This window comes from Saccostrea cucullata, unplaced genomic scaffold (genome assembly GCF_032062105.1).
Source record: "Saccostrea cucullata isolate Sc308-1 unplaced genomic scaffold, CSIRO_AGI_Scuc_v1 ctg207, whole genome shotgun sequence".
Taxonomy (NCBI): Eukaryota; Metazoa; Mollusca; class Bivalvia; order Ostreida; family Ostreidae; genus Saccostrea; species Saccostrea cuccullata.
The window spans coordinates 55,637-79,877 of NW_026931392.1; the positions used below are offsets into that span (position 1 = coordinate 55,637).

A 24,241-nucleotide genomic window follows, 5' to 3' on the forward strand; every position below is an offset into this window, starting at 1 on the left:
TCCTGTCTGTCTGTTTAGCTGTTTGTCTGTCTGTTTGTCTGTTGTCAATTTTACGTTCGACATAACTTTTGAACCGTGAGACTTAGGGACTTCATAGTTGGCTTGGATACTCCACTACAAAAGCACTTTCAACTGATACAAGGTCAATGACCTTGTGACCTTGACTGTGACCTATGTGCTAAAAATAGCTTTTTTCGAAATTTTCACCATAACTTTTGAACCATAGATGATAGAGACTTAATATTTGGTATGCAAACTCCACTAATTAAGTGCTTTCAAATGACACCAAGAACAATGAATGTGTGACCTTGACTGTGACCTATAGGCTAAAAATAGTTTTTTCAAACTTTCACCATAACTTTTGAACCGTGAGAGATAGAGACTTAATATTTGGTGTGCACACTCCACTAATTAGGCACTTTCAAATGACACCAAGGTCAATGACCTTGTGACCTTGACTGTGACCTATGTGCTAAAAATAGCTTCTTCTTTTTTTTTTTGAATTTTCCCCATAACTTTTGAACCATAGATGATATAGACTTAATATTTGGTATGCAGACTCCACTAATTAAGTGCTTTCAAATGACAACAATGATCGTGTGACCTTGACTGAGACCCATTTGCTAAAAATTGCTCTTTAGAACTTTGATGCCGCCGGGCGCTACTCACAGTGTTTCACAAACACATCTTGTTCTTGATGAAAAAATTCTAAGTCCTGAGCTCCGTATTTTTTCCGGATGAAAAATATTCTAAGTTAAGAGTTCAATATTTTTCCAGATGAAAAATAGACTAAGTCCAATTCTCCGTATTATTTCCGTATATTTTCCGGACTATTTCCGTATATTTTCTGCTTTTCCGTATTGTTGATTCTCTCCGTATTTTTTTCCACATTTTTTCCATATTTAAATGAGGAAAAAATGCGGAATAATGTGGAAATCTGGAGATCTGAGGTGCGGGTATTTGTTTGAAGATAAAGACAATCAAGATGCCATTATAGAGGCCTATCTGATCGTGTCTTTAGGAGCCCAGTGGTGAAGCGATTCCAGACATGGAGCCACAGTGTGCTAGGTGTCAGGTTAGAGAGTTAGTACGGGAAGTGGTAACAGTCATTATTTTTAATGTGTATTGGATTAATCTGATAAATGTAATTAAGTGTGTTAGGAATTTATGGATTGCTTTTTTGTGTGTTTTGTATGAGCAGTAAAACCAGGTAAGTTAATTTACAACTATTGATTGTTACTCAAAAACCAAATTTATAAAAGGTTATTAAATAGCTTAAATGGATCCATGGATTGATGCAATGTCGTGTTGTGCAGTTCGCAGATGAAATTTTCATGCTAAATTATGCAAAGTCTTATTGAGTTTTGATGGAGTTTTATTGAGCCAAAAGTAATTCAAATAAGATAAACTGGAACCATCCTAATAGCATGTCATGTCGATAATGGGTCAGGGTTGCAATGATAGATGAGCAGAAATGTACTTAATTAAGGAGATGATAGCCTTTTTAAAGAATCTGCCCAGAGCGTAAGATTTATGCTTCCCTATACACGCTGTCTCTCGGAGTACAAGACATTGTTCGTACTTTGTTACTATAAGTTAATTACGGCTTTATGTTCTCAAAAATAATAACTCATTGAGATGGTACATAAAAACTGGTTTGTTTTTGTATTGAGTAACTTAGACCTCCAATATGCCTCTCAAATTTAGCTTGGTAATTGAATTGACAACAATCAGGACCTGGTAGCTATAGAGCCACCAGACTAAAGCTTCAGACATGAAATATTTTTTCCCCTGATTTTGATAGTGTCGTAAATCCAGTGCATTAGTTATGATCAATACAGACTGACAAAATTCCTCGTTTACCAGGGTCAGTGAATTGTGAGTGGCCGAGATGGAGGATTGGTGAGTGAGACGAACAGGATGACCACGCTTGAATAAACTGAGATAAACGGCACCGTTAACATGGTATGAGTAGAAGTGAATCACAATGGATTTATTTGGAGATGGTCCCTACAGAAATCTGGACAGAAGGAAAATTCACCCTCTACTGGATCAGGTTAATTTTATTCTTTAATGTGATATTGTAATCATTGAATAATAATTGGGACATGTTGATTTTGTGAAAAAAAATTGGCCAGTTTTACTTTAGGAAGAGTAGATTTTGGGCTCTGTTCAAAAATTTTATTCACTGACATTAAAGTTTACATTAAGAGGCATATTGCTTTTGATATTTTTGTTTATTTGTCCATCAGAAATTTACTTTGGTTGTAGCCTTGAAAGTGAACAACATGGGGACTTCATATTAATACAAGGTCAAGGTGATGATCAGAGGATATATGACCCTGTGAAAAGGTCAAGGACAGAAATATATAAACGTAACCTCGTAATGGTTGTATGATTAGTTTTTTGTTTGCTCTGCATCCTTTTGAAAACGTTTAACTTGTATGTTTGAGATTGAAAATTCAGACTTAAGTACTTGGCACCTATTGCCAGTGAGAAGTGAAGAATCTTTTTTGTGCTAGATTGTACATGTATACTGACACAGCACTTTGGTTAAGGACACTTTGTCGTATACAGTGTCACCCTAAGGAACAGTTTCCTTGTCTCCCAGTGGAATTTGAACCAATGATATGAATCAATAGAGTTACAATCTCATCAGAGACTTCTAGTTCTGAGCAAGCAATTTAAGGGGAAACAGTCATTTATTTCAACAAACTTAGATAAAATTGGTCAGGGTGTGGTGTTTTCACACACAGATTAAGGACAGGCCAGCTGGCTTACAAGTCTAAACCTTAAGACAATACCAGAATTAACATCCCATCTAATGACTTCTTAAATCCTGTAAACTCTGTGTTCCTTGGTTCCTGAGGGACCACCCATTCTTATAAATTTGATTTCAATCCCTTGACAAATTTGGATAATTGCACTGCTTCTATTGATTGTGAGGAATTTAAGAAGTTCTCTTGAGAACAAGGGTGAGCATGGCAAGATTTGGTTACAGCCTGGTTATATCTGATGTATGTTTTAAGCCATGTTTGATCAGTAAGATCTTGGGCAGGTTTTATTTGAAGTTATAACAGTTTTGTTACTGACTCCAGTTACAAAGGAGTTCCTTCAACTTTTGAACCCTTTATGAGTATAAAGAATAGAGTTTCACATAAGACTCAAGGATCAACTTTGATTCTTTCATTGTGACAGGAATTTTGCAGATGCCACACCCCTAGTTAAATAATGGTTAATTGCTTTTATTGGATTGAGCTCACAATGGGATATTGAGTTGAATTTTAATCGGTATCCATAAAAGAAAGCCGATGGAAACTAGTGTGTTCAATTCATATGGCCTCTATAAAGGCAGTAGTAGGCATCGTAAGTTTATGAAAAATACAAGGCAACGAGGATGGCAATGGGGTATTTACTTTTGCAAAAGGGTACAATTCATGAACTTACTCAAGGTCTTAGTATAATAAAATTACAGATATAGAGGTTAATAAGATTATGGTTACTAGCAGGGGTCTCATTTTATCTACATTTGTATGTATTATACATGTATAGATAATATGTGACTCAGGTGAGCATTTCAGCTCTGGGGCCTCTTGTTTGACCACTTAACAACATGCATGTTATCAAACTTGCCAGAGTAATACAAATATTTTGAAAGAGTACAAAAAACATGCAGTAGATGTAACAGTATCAAGTAAGATAAATTTTCTACACAAAAACCACAGCTTTGGATTGGCTATGACATTACGAACCTCTCAGTTTTTTGACACATTGATAACATTACTTCACCTGCCCACTCACTGATTCACAAAATATGAAAAGATAACCTCTTTTCTCAATCATTTTGTCATCGAGAAAATAAAAGGAGATTTGAAAGGAAAGAATTTAATTAGCAGTCTTGTTTAACCCTTTGATGTCCTATGGAGAAGAAACAATTTTCTGTATGCGGGTAAATGGAATTCCATTAGAGCAGGTTTTCCTTGGTAGAGGAGGTTTGTCCTTGTTGGAGGTTTATCAGTGACATCAGAACCATAGAGTGGAGGGAGTCAATGACAGATTCCCTCGTGTCGGCTGATTATGTCAGGGGAGATCTGATTATGTGTGGGGGGAGATCGTGCGATATTCTGAGTCAGTTTTTGTACAGCTACCTGTTTTCTGCCCCCTCTCACCACTGACTTGACACATCTAGCTATGAAGTATTGTGATATTTATTAATAATATGATGAGTGGAAGGTTAGCCTAAGGCTTATTCTTACACAATGTACGTTTCATCTAAATTATAGGTTCTGTACAATTTGATAATCATTTCAACTTTACTTTTCTATCATATTAATAACCTATAAAGGGACCTTGTAAATAGTTTTTTATAGGTGAGGAGGTGTTATGCTGGCAATTCTGATTTTCAAATAGAGTTATCTCTCTTTGAATGTTTCACTAAAAAATATGTGTACCCTTGCAAGAGCATCTTTTTTTTCTTATTCAGCAGAAAGTCAATAATTTTGTTTTATTAAATCAGGAGGAATATGAAGTGACGGATACAGACAATGCAGTCAAGGTTCACACAGACAAGCCCCATCTGGTCAGTTTGGGAAGTGGACGCCTCTCTACAGCGGTCACCATACTGCCACTACAAGAGGGTATCATGTCTCAGAATCTCACTACATGAAAGAGAATATATAAGTCTTACTTAGAGTATTAAGCATACATTATTTTAGCAAGATACGTGCATCTATTTGGTATTTGTGATCAAGACAAAATTTTCACAGATATTCACATTTTACATTACAAACTGAAGATAATTCATTATGGAAATTTTGATCCCAATCATGTTTTAATGTAGAGCCTAAGAAAGAGGCATCAAGAACTGAGTGCATTTCTTTATAAGATTCAGGGCTGTGTAAAGTATGCCCCAGTCTGTGTAAAGAGATAATTTATGTGCAAATTTTATATTTCCCTAAAGAACCTGTATTAACTGTACAATTATATATGATAGGAGACCACTAACAGACTGTATGTTTGTAGGTAGGACAGATATTGGTACCTACGATTCCCCCAGTGAGCCAGACATTATTATACAGGGAACGGGGGTGGAGCCAGAACACTGCTATATTGACAACATCCACGGAGTGATCACTTTGTATCCCCTCGCCAAGATGTGTGCAGTGGACGGGATTCTCGTCACTGAACCCACCAGACTTCCTCAGGGTCTGTATGCTGTTATTTAGTTGTAGGTCAGCCAGGTTAGGCTTCCTTAAGTTGTCAGTCATCCTTCTGTCTAATTACTTACCCTCTATAATCGAAGGGAACATCAAAATAGAACTGGTCGCCCATGTGACGCAGTGGTTAGAGCATCTGCTCTAGAGTCATGAAGTAAGGAGTTAATCCTTACATCTTGGGTTTGAATCCCACTGGGGGACGTGGAGAACGGTCCTTCAGATGGGACCCTATGAATAAAGGCCCTGTTTTTACAGTAGGTCCTGGCACGAAAAACATCCCTCCCTGCTCAATGGTTCTTAGTGCCCAGTATTGGACAAAATGCAGCTCTCCATCGGCAAGAGGTGGTGTCTCCATATGAGTGAAAAATTCTCACAAAAAGGGACATTAAACAACATGCAAACAAACAAAAAAATAGAAGAGCAGAGTTATTTTCACCCCATGTTATTTTCAAGCTTTTTTTACTTGCAAGCAATTTAGTCCCACATTTATTCATCAGGAGACAGTTATGTTTAGAGATAATGCTGTTTCATTTAATTTACCAAATTTTAAAAGAAGTAAAATTTACCTAGATGCAATTACATTATTTTTGCCTCATTATTTTCATGCGTTTTCATTTGCAAACAATTAAGTCCCATTTTAAATTCATCAAGAAACAGTCATATTAAAGAGTTAATGCTGTTTTCATTTAATTGACCAAATTTTTAATTTGTTCAGTGCATTTTTACAGAGTTGTCCTTCTTGACATAAAAAATCAATTGTAAATCAGTACGGAGTTTTACTCTTTATATTATAACTAGAAAAAGTTTATTTTTAGAACAATATGTTGCATTTATCTGAAATAAAATGCTTCAGATTTGTTTTCTTCTGAATTCCATTGAAGCGATGGGCATGATAGCATGTTTTTAAGTAAATCTAATATCCCTCAATGCACAGATGTGATCTTAGCTGCACCTACATGATAGGTGTTAGGTAACTCAACATAAACATTTGTTGATATCACAACATCAGAAATAGGGGACCCAAAGATCTTTGGGATGGCCTGTATATGAGCTGGTACCCACTGGTACACTAAATAAATCTTGTCACTGAAATTGATACATCCATATCAAAAAGGAAACTTATAAGCTTGTTTCTGCTTTAATTGTGAAAGTTGAGCATTCCAATTGATACATGTCTGTGAGGTAAAACAGTTTTGTACTTGAAGCATGAGATGAAATTGATAGAAAGGAACAAACCTCTTTGTGAGCCCCACCCTGGCATTGGCAAATTGTATGGTTGAAGCATGTGATATCTAGTAAATAACAGCTGATTCAATTAATCACATAAGGAATACATTTTATAAGAAAGAAATTGTTTATTGAGAGTTCTATCTGTCTGTTAAGTGTCAGAGTGATGACTTTCTAATAGAAACTGTTTGGCTTAGTGTATTCACAAATCTTCCAACAGAATGAGCAATACATTTGAATTAAAATATCCATCTTAAGGTACTAAAAATAATGTTAGAATGAAGAAAAGTCAAAATCCTTGCTATATATTACTGTTTGATTATTTGAAAATTTGAGAAGTTCTACAAGTTAATATTTTACTCATCATTTTATCAGTAGAGTTACCTATATGGCCAACATATTTTAAAGATGTCCATCCCAAAATAAATCATAACACTGCCTAAGCTGTGTTTTTAGCTCACCTGAGCCGAAGGCTCAAGTGAGCTTTTCTGATCAAAATTTGTCCGTCATCTGTCGTCGTTGTCGTCGTAAACTTTTTACATTTTCATCTTCTTCTCAAGAACCACTGGGCCAATTTCAACCAAACTTGCTACAAAGTATCCTTGAGTAAATGGGATTCAAGTTTGTTCAAATGAAGGGCCACGCCCTTTTCCAAGGGGAGATAATTATGAATTAGAGAAAAATTAATGGCATTTTTAAAAAATCTTCTTCTCAAGAACCACTTGGCCAGGAAAGATGAAACTCATGTGGAATCATCTTCAGGTAGTGTAGATTCAAATTTGTTCAAATTATGACCCCCGGAGGTAGGGTGGGGCCAAAATGGCCGATCAAAGTTTTACATAGGAATATATAGGGAAAATCTTTAAAAATCTTCTTCTCAAGAACCACTGGGTCAGGAAAGATGAAACTCATGTGGAATCATCTTCAGGTAGTGTAGATTCAAGTTTCTTCAAATCATGACCCCCGGGGCTAGTGAGGGGCCAAAATGGCCGATCAAAGTTTTACATAGGAATATATAGGAAAAATCTTTAAAAATCTTCTCCTCAAGATCCATAGGCTCATGTTGAATCATCTTCAGGTAGTGTACATTCAAGTTTGTTCAAATCATGACCCCTGGGGGTAGGGTGGGGCCAAAATGGCTGATCAAAGTTTTAAATAGGAATATATAGGAAAAATCTTTAAAAATCTTCTCCTCAAGAACCACTGGGCCAAGAAAGATGAAACTCATGTGGAATCATCCTCAGGTAGTGTAAATTCAAGTTTGTTCAAATCATGACCTCCGGGGGTACGGTGGGGCCAAAATGGCCGATCAAAGTTTTACATAGGAATATATAGGAAAAATCTTCTCAAGAACCATTGAGACAGGAAAGATGAAACTCTTGTGAAAAATCTTTAAGAATCTTCTCCTCAAGAACCACTGGGCCAGGAAAGATGAAACTCATGTGGAATCATACTCAGGTAGTGTAGATTCAAGTTTCTTCAATTCATGACCCCCTGGGGTAGGTTGGGGCCAAATGGCCGATAAAAGTTTCAAATACATGTAGTAATATATAGGAAAAATCTTTAAAAATCTTCTTTTCAAGTACTTCAAAGCCATGCTTAGTGATATTTATAGGGAATCATCCTCAGATATTGTAGATTCTAGTTTGTTCAAATCATGACCCCCTGGGGGGTTAAAATTCAAGCCCCCTCCCGCCTCTGATATGTGCTTTTTTCTAGCCAATTGCTCAGGTGAGCGATGTGGCCCCTGGGCCTCTTGTTTCTACTACTCATTTTTAGCTCACCTGAGCCGAAGGCTCAAGTGAGCTTTTCTGATCAAAATTTGTCCGTCGTCTGTCGTCGTTGTCGTTGTCGTTGTTGTTGTTGTCGTCGTTGTAAACTTTTCACATTTTCATCTTCTTCTCAGGAACCACTGGGCCAATTTCAACCAAACTTGGCACAGAGTATCCTTGGGTAAAGGGGATTCAAGTTTGTTCAAATGAAGGGCCGCGCCCTTTTCCAAGGGGAGATAATCATGAATTTGTTAAAAATTAATGGCATTTTTAAAAAATCTTCTTCTCCAGAACCGCTGGGCCAGGAAAGATGAAACTTATGTGGAAGCATCCTCAGGTAGTGTAGATTCAAGTTTTTTCATATCATGACCCCCGGGGCAAGGGTGGGGCCAAAATGGCCGACCCAAGTTTTACATAGGAATATATAGGAAAAATCTTTAAAAATCTTCTTCTCCAGAACCACTGGGCCAGGAAAGATGAAACTCATGTGGAATCATCCTCAGGTAGTGTAGATTCAAGTTTGTTCAAATCATGACCCCCGGGGCAAGGGTGGGGCCAAAATGGCCGACCCAAGTTTTACATAGGAATATATAGGAAAATTCTTTAAAAATCTTCTTCTCGAGAACCACTGGGCCAGGAAAGATGAAACTCATGTGGAATCATCCTCAGGTAGTGTAGATTCAAGTTTGTTCAAATCATGACCCCTGGGGCAAAGGTGGGGCCAAAATGGCCGACCCTTGTTTTACATAGTAATATATTAGAAAAATCTTCTTCTCGAGAACCACTGGGCCAGGAAAGATGAAACTCATGTGGAATCATCCTCAGGTAGTGTAGATTCAAATTTGTTGAAATCATGACCCCCGGGGCAAGGGTGGGGCCAAAATGGCCGACCCTTGTTTTACAAAGGAATATATTAGAAAAATCTTTAAAAATCTTCTTCTCGAGAACCACTGGGCCAGGAAAGATGAAACTCATGTGGAATCATCCTCAGGTAGTGTAGATTCAAGTTTGTTCAAATCATGACCCCCCGGGGCTAGGGTGGGGCCAAAATGGCCGACCCAAGTTTTACATAGGGATATATAGGGAAACTTTTTAAAATCTTCTTTTCAAGTACTTCAAAGCTATGATTAGTGATATTTATATGGAATCATCCTCAGGTAGTGTAGATTCTAATTTGTTCAAATGATGAACGCCTGGAGGGGGGGGGATAAATTCAAGCCCGATGTGCTCAGGTGAGCGCTGTGGCCCCTGGGCCTCTTGTTCCTTGTCCAGTATTTTACCCTAGATGAATGTCCTAAGTTTTTGCATCTTTCTTTGTAGCTAAATGTTCCATATTTGCTTAAGTCTGTCTTCCTCAGATACATGTTCTTGGCTAAATGAAGATAGAGTTTGTTTAACAGCTCCATTGTTTAGTAATTTTTAGTCCTACAATGCCTGAGTTTACAGAGGTATGACTTCTGGCAGTTTTTCTTCAAGTGCTGCTTTTGACTCCATTGCTTTCGGATAAATTTTTGGGGGGTACATAGTTTTAACATAGATGCAGATGACTCATTGTAATATTAATCAGACAAGCAAAAAATTAATTCTTTATTTTATCATAAATGTTTCAGTCGGACTTTGCCTCACTTAATAAAAGACATGTTCATGGAGGTGAAGAGTGCAGTGTGCTTTTATTCCTAAACAGTGAAGTAAACAGATGTAAAACTGATCGGTAATAACTCAGTGCAGGCCCCTGTTATCTTGGGTTCCTCGGTGTTCCTATTACCAGAATCTCTTAAAAGATGCTCAGACCTATTGAGATAAATCATATTTCTTCTTCAGGTTTTGTAAAGTAATGTGAGCTGTTCAAAACAATCTTTATAAATTGATCATAGAATCAAGTAAAACTTTAAAAAAATTTCGGAATTTTGGAACAAAGCTATATTTCTTTTTTAACATCATTTCATTTAAAATCTCTGATACTAGGGAATTTTTTCCAACAACTTTCAATTAAGGTTTTTAGACCAATTATAAAAGTGATTGTTTTATTGTCTTACTGGCTGAGCCTGGTCAATTCTTGACTCATTTGAAGTTTCCTTGAGGGGCTTTGCTATAATTACAATAGCAGCAACTCCCTCTCCCATCTGTGGTGGTCGTTACTTTACTCACATTGAAGTTACTCATTACCATTCCTGTGGAATCATTAATTTCTAACAAAGAAATTGGAAAGAAAAATGAAAGCTTTGGTGGCAGAGTGAAATTTTGAAATGAATGGACAAAGAAGTATTCAAAGAAAGTCTTCATGGAATTTTTAACCCTGAGATTTTAGGACAATTTTAAATTGTCATCATTTGTGGTTGCACATCTTAGTCGTGGAAAAAGCAAAAAAAAAAAAAAAAATTAAAACAGAATGATTTCTGTTTATAATCTAAATTATGGTCTGTCCCCACCTCTCTCTCTCTCTCTCTCTCTCTCTCTCTCTCTCTCTCTCTCTCTCTCTCTCTCTCTCAAAGAAAAGAAGAAAAGAGGTTGCATAAAAATAGTTGTGGCCCAGAGATCTGCTTTTTCACTGAAGGGGAGATCTGTATTTCTAATGACCCAGCTATCTATAACCCAAGTATATAGCACTGGGTGCTTATTAGAGTTCATTATTTATCTATCAGATCTCGAACCATATGGAGGGGATTAACTCAGAAATGTAAAAATCTTGTTTTTGTTTAAAAAAAACATGGCACAAAATACAAATGGAATCGTGTGTCACTGATAGATTATGGTAGAGTTTGAGAGAAGTCTAATAATAGCACACAGACTCGAGGTACCTGTGTTATTTATTGGAATTATTAATTCAGTGATAACCTTGTTGGTATAGGTGTGCTATCAAGGAGAAGCAGGATTCGGAAGGGGGTTATCTTGTAAAGGTGTATTTAACATCCTCATGAAAAAATAATCCCCCGATATCATATGCCAAGTTAGAGAAATGTTTCAGTGATATAAAAATTGAACTGACATGAGGAAGTGAGATGTGTTTGTTTAGTGTCTTGAAACACTTTGTCCTAGTTTGAACTTCTGTATTATAAAATGTCTACTGTGACTGGTGAAGGAAAAAAGTAGAGGGATAATGGGGAAACTTGAGATATATTTTCCGTCAACGTTGTCGCCATTGGACATAAATCCCACAATGAGATATTGACAAATTTATAGAAAAATTACTTTGGAAATTCTTGTCCTTTTTCTGGAGATTCCTAGTTGTAAGAAGCTTTAGTTGTTTGATTGATTGGACATTAGAACGAAATGGAGAAAACTCACTTTACAGTTACGGCAAAGGCTGAAGTTTGTCATACTAATGCTGATAAAAGTAAGATCTTGTAATGATTGTGTGTTTTTAGCTCTACTGGTCAGAGACCAGAAGAGCTTATGCGATAGTAATGCGTCCGGCGTCCGTCCGTCTGTCTGTCTGTCTGTCTGTCTGTCCGTCTGTCTGTCCGTCTGTCTGTAAACAATTTTTCAAAACGCTTCTCCTCCTACAGTTTTGGTCTGATTTTGATATAACTTGATATAACAAATAGACTACATTGAGATACATAGAATAGTGCATCGGTTTTTAATTTCGATGAACGATGTTGCCATGGTTACTAAAAATAGAATGTGTGAAATTCCTTAAAAACGCTACTTCTTCTACAGTTTTGGTCTGATTTCAATATAACTTGGCACACAAGTAGACTACACTAAGATACATAGAATAGTGCATCGGTTTTTAATTTTGATGAATGATGTTGCCATGGTTACTAAAAATAGAATTTTCTGTGAAATTCTTTAAAAACGCTACTCCTTCTACAGTTTTGGTCTGATTTCAGTATAACTTGGCACACAAGTAGACTACCCTAAGATACATAGAATAGTGCATCGGTTTCTGATTTCGATGAACGGTGTTGCCATGGTTACTAAAAATAGAATTTTCTGTGAAATTCCTTTAAAACGCTACTCCTTCCACAGTTTTGGTCTGATTTCAATATAACTTGGCACACAAGTAGACTACACTAAGATACATAGAATAGTGCATCGGTTTTTGATTTCGATGAACGGTGTTGCCATGGTTACTAAAAATAGAATTTTCTGTGAAATTCCTTTAAAACGCTACTCCTTCTGCAGTTTTGGTCTGATTTCAATATAACTTGGCACACAAGTAGGCTACACTAAGATACATAGAATAGTGCATCGGTTTTTAATTTAGATGAACGGTGTTGCCATGGTTACTATAAATAGAATTTTCTGTGAAATTCCTTAAAAACGCTACTCCTTCTACAGTTCTAGTTTGATTTCAATATAACTTGGCACACAAGTAGACTACACTAAGATACATAAAATAGTGCATCGGTTTTTAATTTCGATGAACGATGTTGCCATGGTTACTATAAATAGAATTTTCTGTGAAATTCCTTAAAAACGCTACTCCTTCTACAGTTCTAGTTTGATTTCAATATAACTTGGCACACAAGTAGACTACACTAAGATACATAAAATAGTGCATCGGTTTTTAATTTCGATGAACGATGTTGCCATGGTTACTAAAAATAGAATTTTCTGTGAAATTCCTTAAAAACGCTACTTCTTCTACAGTTTTGGTCTGATTTCAATATAACTTGGCACACAAGTAGACTACACTAAGATATATAGAATAGTGCATCGGTTTTTAATTTCGATGAACGATGTTGCCATGGTTACTAAAAATAGAATTTTCTGTGAAATTCTTTAAAAACGCTACTCCTTCTACAGTTTTGGTCTGATTTCAGTATAACTTGGCACACAAGTAGACTACCCTAAGATACATAGAATAGTGCATCGGTTTCTGATTTCGATGAACGGTGTTACCATGGTTACTAAAAATAGAATTTTCTGTGAAATTCCTTAAAAACGCTACTCCTTCTACAGTTCTAGTTTGATTTCAAAATAAGTTGGCACACAAGTAGACTACACAAAGATACATAAAATAGTGCAATGGTTTTTGATAAGTACATACCAGTAGAGCTACAGTCTCGACAGAGACTTCTGGTTTTTAAATATTTTTTTTTTTTTTTTCAAATTGATTTTTTTTTTCATTTATTTATTTAATTTAAGCACTATTGAATTTAAATAATACCGGTGATAGCAATACATTGAGAAGTTTTCATGAATGGATCGAAAACTTCCGAGACCTTTAAAATCTTATTGTGTGGGGAAAACTTTTTACTCTGAAGTCATTGCGTCAAATTTCTAACCTGCGTCTTACTTTATATAATAAATATTAAAAAAGTTGCTGATGCCCCATCCAAATATCTTTTGACTACAAGTAAGTACATTTTGTGTCAAATGAAAAGAAGTTTTATCAGTCATTTTCAAAATGACAGTCAACTAGATAGGGTTAGACAAACCCAACCATTAGCCATACTTATGCAGATTTTTTTTGAGAATCAAAAAGTACAGGGGGGGGGTGAAAAGTATGTGTCTTGGGGAGGTAGGTTGAGGTCCTTTATTACTTACTACATTAATTTTTTGAAAACAGGCTAGGCATCTACAGTCGGGGGCCAAGGGGACCAGCCTTTGGAAACTTCAGTTTGTTAATCATATTTAGAACAGTTTTGCAAGATACAGTGGACCTTCAGATATCCGGACGCCAGATATCCGGATGCTTCAGTATCCGGACGATTTTTCATCGGAACGAAATTTTAAAATGTTATTCTGTCTTGTTTAACTGGTGATTCAGATATCCGGATGCTTCACATATCCGGACAAATTGACTGGGAACCAAAGCGTCCGGATAAATGAGGGTCCACTGTATTTTGGCTATGATTGTTGTACATGTACTGCTAGCAGCTACTTCAGTCTTTGTCCCCAGGAACTGACTCTGTAATCTGTAATTTGTAGGGTTTTTTAGTGCTTATAAATCCTTTCTTTTGATGTTGACTTTCTGATCTTGTCCAGTTTGTTACAAACTTGCTCCTTACTTTGGCATTTTCCTGGTTTACATTTAAACAGAGGGATAAATATTTCACTCCGAGGGCTGTGTTGTAACAATTTCCAGGTTTTCAGTTCACTGCAAATCATAAACAATCCACCCAACCTTATAGATTTACAGAACAACAAAGGATTGCATATTGAAAGTGTTTTGGTATAATAGTGGGCTTTCCTAGTGTTTGGATCCTTTCAGCCTTTTGTTTTGTCTTGCGAAAATGAACATAAAATGATTTTGATTTAAAGTGCATTGTAGATTGTCTTTGAACTTTTTGATAATTATGTTTATAGAAAAACAATGGAGTTTTAGGGTCTAAATCTTTTCCTTGTAAGTTAATTTGTATATGAAACATAGAATTCAGGTATTACAAGCTTTGTCATGGCACTTTGATCAAAGTGATCGAAGTAAATCATTTTATTTTTTCATTAATTCTGTAAGTATTAGGGCTATATATGTATTACCTCCCACATACAAGTTTGAATCAATTTTATGTATATATAGTAAAAGTGCATTCATCATAATGATCATTTTATTTCATCGATTTGAGTCGCGTTTCAAATGCATTTTACAAGGTAGATTTTAAATGACTGTACTGTAATTTAGCATGTACATATGTATACATGATTTTTTCCCCATCTATGGAAAGTATTGTGGTAGAAATATTTCTTATGTATAGACAATGCTATTTAGGTCTTGACATTTTGAATTTGCGTCTTTATTTAAATAAACTAGTACAATTGGTAATACTGTAACATTTCCAAGGAACTGATAATTTTTAATACTCTGGGTCTTCTCCCAATGAAACACAACTAAACATTCAGTGATATACAATGAAATGGGCAGGTACAATTCGACGTAGACGGCCGAAAAAACATTGGATTGAAATTTTCTTTTGAATTTTTTTCAATCCACCTCAGCTACACTAGAAGGCACATTACTACAATATTGGCCCAATCTAAATCATAAATGATAAATAATTTTGTTAGGTCAGTATAAGATTGGAATGGGTTAATTACTCAGGAACAGATACTTCTGTTGTAATGCTCATCTTTCACACTTTATCAGCAATAAAGACATTCTAATCACTAAATAAACCAGGAGAGAATTTGTCCATTTCACGGGTTATCTCTGACCAATTGAACAGGGTAGATAACTCTCTTTTCATGGCTACTGATCATAAAACTTGGTTTTCTGGTTTTTAGGAGTCCAGAGGATTTTCTCCAGATGGAATTTCTCAGGGAAGACTGTTGAATCAGGTTTTGATTTCTGTCTTAAAAAGATGTTGAAAGAAGCAAACAGTTTGCTGTGTCTTTAGGTGTCTTTGAAATAAAGGCATGAAAAGATTGTTAGAGTTCTTTCCTGATAAGTAGAAATATTTCAGGGTAGAATCTTCAGATATTTTAATCTCTGTGTTTATTGATATTAGCAGTGGGTTAAATTCTTCTAATGTTGTGTGCAGATTTGAGAACAGCTATAAGCAGTTGATGGATGACTTTTAAGCTGCATGACTTATGTTATATTGATAATAACAATAAGATAGATAGAATGCACTCCCTGTCAGATGGTATATGACATAAGATGTGCTGAACGCCATATGTCTGGGCTCGGGGTGGAGTAACCATGCATGCTTTCCTCCATCTTTGTCGTGCATCTTCATGTTTTTCGTTTTTCTTTCTGTTTCATCATGTTTCATAAACTTTCGATAAGAGTCTCAAAAATTGTGTTTTCATAATTTTTGAGATCTGTACTGATTTTTTTTCGTGGAAGATGTGTTTTTTGGCCATGGAACTCTGCGAGAGAATAAGAATGTGTGTGTTAGCTGAATAATGGGGAGAGCTGATCTGTTCGATCTCCCAATAGTCTTATCTTGGATGTTTTGTGATGACAATCCACATATTGCGTTGGGTATAAACATTATCTGATGCAAATGGAAGAGTGAAATTGTTTTAGTTTTTAATTGAGAAATCAGGGAAATACTTTGTTAAAAGAAGGATTGAGAGAAATTTCAGTTTAAAATCCCATGGAGAAAAAGAAGTCCAAGAAAACCTTATCCTCTAAAACAGGTAATATATACTGTTCGTGATAATTCCACCATTATTTCTTTTGGAGAAGTACATGTATCTGAGATTTTTAATTGAGCACAAAATTGTTTTCAAATTAATGTGGCTGAGGAGCTAGTGTGTAATTTATACATATTCTATCTATTTTGGTCTGTAATGAGAATCTGTGATTATAAAAAGTGGGAAGAAATATTTTTTGTAAAAGGCAGTCAGTTATGAATACCAGAGGGGTCCAGGTCTAAAAGGCACATGTACTGATCAATAGTCTGACTTTATAACTGCTAGTATATTTTCTTTATCTTATGTGCCACATTTCACCCATGACCCAGTGTCAATTGATAGAGGATATGAAATGACTTTGAACAAAGATTTTAGCTCAAATATAAAGGTTATTGTGTGAAATTATGGAAATTACAGTCCGTAGTATGTTTTCACTTAAAGCTATATATGCCGTATTGTGTTTTATTTTAAAAGTAATAAATATATGTGGTGTCTCATCAAGTTATATAAGTTATATTTCCTGCAAATAAGACAATTCCACTCCATCACTTTTAAAAGTTATGAAATATTATTTGGTAAAAAATTCTTCTCTCCAGTTAAAAAACCGCCTCTTATGAAATATTCATGATCACGTTGTCTCGCATGTTTACAGCAAACAATATCCACTTTTACGAAAAGCGTGATTTTCTACGTTTTTGTACAAACACGTGAGTTAGGGATTGTCAATATTGAGAGCACCTGGTATTGGTTGCTTTATATACTAGGAATAATCACGTGCAGTTGTATTTTCAATAACATTTTCGGTTAAAGTGAATTAAAACGACTATGAATAAAGAAGTGTGGAAACCATGTTGCTCCAAAATGAAATAACGAAAACAAACAAATGATATACTAGTAATTTGATCAATCAAAATGGTTATTAGATCTATTCGATTCTGCATTTCTTAATAGTTCAAAACAACAAAAAGTATATATTCCACAGAATATCATGTATTAATCTGCACAATATACACAATGCCAAAACAAGAATACTACTAAACAATATAATTATATTCTTTACATATGAACCACAGTATTTCTGACCCCTTTAAAATAATATAAAAAATCTTGCAAGTAGGTTATCAGCATTGGCTCCGGCTAATTGAACCTGTGAAATTTGGCAGTAAATTGTAGTGAATAAATAAAATTTAGTAGTGAAAGATATTGGAAGTCTATTTTACTTGTCAGATTTTGGAACTAGTTGATTTTATTGTAACTGTTCATGTCTACCCACTATATAAAAAAAAAACGATGCTACTTACCTGAATTAATTTTTCTTAATGGTTGGTTGTGCCCTCAAACTGGAATAGTTTTTAAAATGGAATTCCTTCACCAATTTTATTTAATTAGCCCAACTATATTTTACGGCAAGATTTTTTGTATGTAAGTTTCATCTATATATGTCATGTAGTTCATATTAAAAAACCATAAAGGGATAATTGACGATATTCCATTAGGGTGTAAACATAGCAGTTTAAATTACTTTCCATACATTGTACTTGACATAAATTATTTTTGGCATAATGCACTCCATTGTTATTATGCTACCCAACGACAAATGTCCACTAGCAGTACAGCACGGGGAATGTTATATACAAACGGACCTGTACAATGGGTGGAAAACTTGAATTTCATCATTGTTAATCATTTGTATGCATATATGAGCATGGGATTAGTAGATAATAATGTACATAAGCAGATAAGTCTTCCTGAGAGCGATTTTATAAACTAGCCTTTTTGAAAAACACATGTAGTATTTTATGTAGTAACCCATAAATGTATTAAATGCAACTCATTGAGCTGATTGGTCTATTTGTGTCCCTCAATGAACAGACGTCACAAAAAATATTTTCCTCGACCTGATGATTCTCGCGATAAGTTTCCTGCGCACATGCGCAGATCCAGGATAAACGTCAGTCCTTTATTAATATGCATGAGAATATCGTGTTCTTTTCCTGACCAGTACTTTGTTAATACTGAATAAAATTTCGTCGAATTTGCAAGAATGCTTCATTTTTGGTAGCTTATCATACTCCAGAAATTTTTGTTGGTGTAATTTGCAAAAATACTGTTTAACACGGCATACATATCTTTAACTTAGTCTGCTATTCTCCGTACTGTGTTCATATAAGTAAATCAGGTTAGTAGTGACCTTGTCCAATTTTCCAAATAAGGCCATGGTCTTTCAAAAGTTTGTTTCAATTCTTTGTCCAGTTTAAGTCAATCTCTTTGGCAAAATCCCAGTTGTAAATGATCCACTTTTACAAATACCGTTTTTCTGGTTTGTATAGGAATCTGGATTTTAAAGACCTGGTATTCCTATTAGTCTTATATACTAGCATATTCAGATTTATCAGTAACTTCTCGGTTAAAGTGATTAAAACTTCTTGAAAGGAGAAAATGTATGGCCAGACCTGGAATCGAACTCAGAACCCCTGGATCACTAGTCAGGTCTTCTACCAACTGAGCTACTGAGGCTGATATCCACGGCCCCATCCATTACATTCTTCCCTCCTTTAGAAATCATCTTTCCCCCCATAGACACAACCCAAGTTATAATTTGTGTCTGGAAGGACTTTCATCTGCAAGTCCAGGGGTGGTCAGCTGCACCTTAACAGTAATCTGTAACCGTGAAGAAAATGTATGGCTGGACTTCAAATTGAACCTGTGTTATTTTATTTTTCAAATGAATTATGAACTAAGTTAAGCTATATATGAAGTCTTTCTCTTATATTCTGGAACTAAGAATATCAATTGTGGATATCATGTCTATTTACTATATATACCAATAACTCAATATTGCCAGGGGGTCTAAGCCTTTCTAAAGAAGAGGGTTGGGGTGGGAGGACATATGCTTGTAAAATTTAAAGCATCCCCGTCCTTAAATAGTCATTATCGATTTTACATTTTTAAATTCTATACAAGTTACAGAATTAGGTACGTTAGTCAAAACATATATTAAATGTAGATTTTCCTATGAATCAGTTTCTGTTCATTATTGCACTGTGTAGTTGTGAAATCATTTTGGTGTATTCATTGTTATTATTACTCACACAGAGTCATTCAGAACAGGGGTGTATGTTATATACATTACAGCAGAATAAAGGTGCACTAATTCTGAGGACCTCTCATGTTAATACTTTTAAACAAAATTTCAAGGTCAGATTGTTTTATATGAAGGTCAAAAGAGATAAGTAGTTATAGAGCTGGAATAATTGTAGCATTAACGACTGAAGTGTGGGAGCAGAGGAACAAGCACAGTAAAATTGATGAGCAGCGTTTGTCTTCCCTCATCATAAAAGGAACGACAAGTTGATCAAGCATCAAAAAACACAGGCGGCAGGCTCCTTTTGAGAAAACACAAAGTGTGCTGCCCATTATGATGGGAATCCAGGCAAATGAAGCCATGCCTCCTTTAAAGACAGGCAACTTGTTCCGATAATTGAAAACGACTGCTCCTGGGGCAGATGATGCACATTTGTTTAAAAAAACTTGTGCCTGTAATTTGGTAATTGTCCGCACGTGCCACCTACATCAGTTGTGTTGCCTATTCCTTTTCTCTGAGGGTTTGTTATAAAGCTTAGAGCAGACATTTATGGCTGTGAGGTCTTGAACTATTATATCCAGGCTTTAAGAAGAAATGTTTGTTTCTGAAAACCTCTGGTTTCAGTTGTGGCAAAATTACTGATGTAAATAATGAAATGTGAATTTTTTTTTTTTTTGCCCTTGCAGTCAAAATAAGGCTTGTTATGCTTGTTGTAGTTTAATAAAAGTTTCTCTAATGAGATTTATCATATTAAAATTTGAAAGATGTTGCTGCATGGTTGCAGGCTGTAGTCCAAAGCTTGGTTACACTGTACCTGTAAGAATGGAAAAGAGAAAGGAAGAAAGCTGTGCTACATGTACAAATATTATCTATGTGTTATCTATCACTGGAGTGTGTATTGGCTGGAAGCTTGTTTATTTTGCCCACTGTAAGCATCAGAGAATGAGAGTAATTTCTTTATAATAGATAATTGCTGTCACAGGCCAATTAATTTTCTGGTGCACCAACGTCTGTATGATATATATGGAGTTTCTATGTACACTGTACACATGTTTGAAGTACAAAGTGTACAGGGGTTAGATGATGTACATGTGCATTCCTAACAGTTTCTTTAAAGAAAACACTGTTTGATTTGATCTTGTATAGTTTTTTACTCGATAAAAATGTGCAAAGAATTCATGTAGTCTTGGGGGTGATGAATGAATTGCTTGAATCTGAGATCTATTGGAGGATTGCTGAGTTTTAATTACATGAGAGTGTTAAAGATTACAGGAATAGGAAGGTGTGAGATAGCTGTCCATTCTCCACATCTTCCTCATAAAATATTCCTCCCAACTCCCCAAAGTGTGCCAAATTACTCTCACATAAAAATCAATCTTTACACTTTAAACCAATCATTCTGCAATTGGGTTGTACTTGAGAACTTTTTTTTCTCACTTTAAAATCTGAATCATTTCTGATGTGAGGTTCCTAAAAAAAAAGCTTCATGCCTTCCCTCTGAACATGCTGTGAAGAACATGGTTTAAAGGTTTTACAAAGCACCATCAGAAAAGTTTAAAGTATAGGAACTGATTTTAAGTAAATAGGTTTTCAGTGTACGGTAAACATGACCAATAGGGCAAATGTAGGGAAATTCATAAATAAAATATACATCTTGAAAAAATTTTTCCTACATCTATCTAACTTTATAAGTCTAAGAGTCCAATCTTTTACTGAGCAGTCCAGAAAAATGAATTTTGGACTGCTGAGTGTGATATTGGACACAATTTGAGATACTGGACTGCTATGATGCTTTTTACGTCGAAGTGGGATCAGCTTTGTTCTTATTTAAAATTATTTCAAACATGGAAGCCAGCACAAGGTACATCAAAATAACAAGTAAAAGGTATAACAAAACATTCATTGACTGTGCATGTTCTTTGGCAAAAATGTGTTTTGTTGACCAATATGCATTGAACCAAATGGTTTGCCAACAGCTTAACTTCTGCAGGAAGGCAGTTTCATTCTTGGTTGCAACAAGATGTATGTTGCCCTGACCCTGCCAATAACTGTATAATGGAGGTGAATAATGAACCAGTTATTTTTAATATTAAGAATATCAGTAAAGAAGGAAAAGATCCCAATATGTAGCATTAAGTATAGATTTATTTTTTGTAGGTTGTATGCTATGTCTGGGTAGATCTAACTACTTCCGATTTAACCACCCCAAGGAGGCCAAGAAGATCAAAGAAGCCATGCCAAACTGCAGAATCTCCTGTGCCCCTCTGGCTTTCCTTCAGGGTAGGTTTTGCACAAAGCCTGGTAGAATATCACAGTCCAAAATGATACCGCTGTTTTATAGAGATGTCAAAATTAACTCATTTTCTTCGTACTTTTCAAGACTTTTTGAGAGACTCAATCTTCAACTACTGTCATTTACTGATTTTCAAATGAAACTTAAAATAAGTTTGTATATACATTCAAACCTCATTATCCAGAAGTCAACATGGTATTCAAGAAATCAGTGTTCGAGATATTGAAGTTCAACAGTAGCCATGTACTTATTTTAAATTTCCAAATGAAACTTTGGTAAAGGACACTAGTTTAATCAAATTACAGCATATGAATGAATATGGGAATATAGAACTTACAGTAACCTATTTCAACAAACATGATACATGTATCAATTTAATCAGAGGAGGATGATGTTGATGATGTAAATAGAATTACTTTATTGTCTCAGATGTTCTAAAGGCTTTGGGACATTTTCATTGATGGCAGCGTATTTGTCCTTTGGAGACTTGCCATGAGTTTTCCTCCAATAAACTGCTTTCTGCTGCTCAATCTTAAGACTCAGGGTTATTTTTTGTGGATCAGCTCTGTGGATCAGATGTTTAGTAAGGGAGGATGATGCATCATTGTCAGACATTGGAAAGTTATGTAATAGTTGATATCTAGTAAGCATAAAGCTATTAAATAATGGATGCCATTTAATGCAGACATGATAAAGTTTCTGATGCATGCAGTTTGTATCTGAAAGAGTTCTTCTACCTACAGAGTGATATCAAAGTGATGTATAATAAATTAACTCTTTATCAGAAGGCAAGTTTTATCAGAATGCATGTTGTTGTCTACCAATGCAGTAACCATGACAAGTAAAACATGACTTTAAACTTGAGAAATATGCATCTATTTCTTCACATTTATAAAAAGAATAAAAATTCAAATCTTGTAAACAGAAAAAAATAGGATGGAATCGGTTTTATCTCTGGCGAACTGAATAAACTTGAGCCGTAATTACGGCATGTCCATGCTCTTAGTTTAGCTTCTGCGGCTGATAATTTTAGAAGGGGTACTTCATTTTCTGATTTAATTATAGGCCTTAATCTGGCTCCTTTGCTCTCTTGTGTTACGTGTTATGGAGAGAGAGATCCATGCAGGGCCCTGATATACATAAACTCTGTAGGGCGATTAAGGTTTATACAGTGTAGATATGTCATAAAATTGTGAGTATATTTAACTTATGTATATCTGAAGAAATGTTGATGATGTTGGAAATGCTTATACAACTTGAGAAGAACTATTGAGTACTGAGAAAATTGGAAATCTGTTTGTCCAGACTGCACTTCATGTTAATACATATGCTGAGCAATGTGGGCATGTACTTTTAATGGTCATTTGATATCAGTTTTTATGAGTCTTTAAATGCTTCAGGAAAATTTGGTTTGGGTTGAAAGCAATAAATCCAGAAATAACGATGAATAAATTTGCTACTTGAAAAGGAAAAATTTGTCATGGGCATTATCATGGGGCTCATATTTTATAATTGTTTCGGTGGGTGCATATCTAGGATGTTGATGATTCATCCACACACATCTTGTCAGGTAGATAATCCTTCTGTATGTGTTATAAGGTAGTGTCTGATCTCCTGGTGTTTTCTCTAATCAGTTTTGTCTTTCAGGCCCCTTTAGATGAGGTGAGGAGGTTAATTACTATTTGATAATGTCTGTCTCGGAGCTGGTTAGTGGTAGCAAGTGCCCCCCTCTGAAAATCTAACTATCACCCAGAGCACTGCAGCTCAGTTTTTGCACCTTCCTAAATACAACCAGCATGCAAGCCCAGTTCCCTGGAGCAGTGGTTAATTTACTGAAGGTTTATGGCTAACAGGGAAGAAAGCTCCTCAGTATCTGTCCACAGTTGCTTTGAAGTAAGTTTAGGCAGCCTTACATCATTATAACTTCTCAATTTTTCATGCAACTTTGTAAAATGTCATTATACATGTATTTCCTGAAGACAGTTTTCTTGAGATAATAATTGCCTAATCTTGATAACATTAGCCCAGTATTGCCCAGTGAATTAGTTGAGCTTTATTGATGAGGCTTATCTAAGTGGTATAATACAGCTTATCTGATGCCCTGTCTGGTGGGGTGATGGATTATAGATGAGATCTAGCTGTATTCAGAGGGTGGTCTCTGTGACAGATGGATCATCAAGGTGTTACCTCAGGTCTGGGGTCAGACATCTGGCTAATCACACTACGGACTAACTAGGTGAAGGAGGCTGGCTGTGTAGCCATAATTAAGTATAATTAACTGGCCAGGCTTAATGTCAGTGGTGAATTATGGGTCTCAGTGACCTGAGGTTGGCCTGAAAATGATCAATGATGTAGGAGTTATCTCCCTTTCATTACGTCTTGTACATTGTAATTATTGAAAAAAAGTTATCTGATATTTATCTCTTATGATAAATAAAGAGAGGCCTCATTGAATGTATTTTAATTGATATATACAGTATACAAGGATTAATGAATTGTAGTGCTTACTGTGTGAGACATCAATTTTTCATGACTGAGTCATTAATGGCCAAAAGGCAAACTAGTTTGTGGTCTTTCTTATTATAAACAATGATAAATATGTTAATCTCCACCAACGTAA

At 35.5% G+C, this 24,241-nt stretch overlaps 1 protein-coding gene across 7 annotated transcripts in view; it reads left to right on the forward strand.

Moving 5' to 3' along the window:
• The first annotated feature begins 1,850 nt into the window (after positions 1-1,850).
• The window catches only part of LOC134232492 (myosin-9-like), a 59,266-nt gene continuing 36,875 nt past the window's right edge, over positions 1,851-24,241 (forward strand). For 4 of the 7 annotated variants that reach the window (XM_062714453.1, XM_062714454.1, XM_062714455.1 and 1 more), the window contains exons 1-4: positions 1,852-2,056; positions 4,517-4,637; positions 5,023-5,205; positions 21,486-21,608. In XM_062714453.1, coding sequence (XP_062570437.1) covers positions 1,988-2,056; positions 4,517-4,637; positions 5,023-5,205; positions 21,486-21,608 — 496 coding nt within the window. In that variant the 5' untranslated portion in view covers positions 1,852-1,987. Of the gene's footprint in view, positions 2,057-4,516; positions 4,638-5,022; positions 5,206-11,470; positions 11,550-15,784; positions 16,247-21,485; positions 21,609-24,241 lie in introns of those variants that run through there. The other 3 variants (XM_062714456.1, XM_062714458.1, XM_062714459.1) reach the window with 3 other exon arrangements.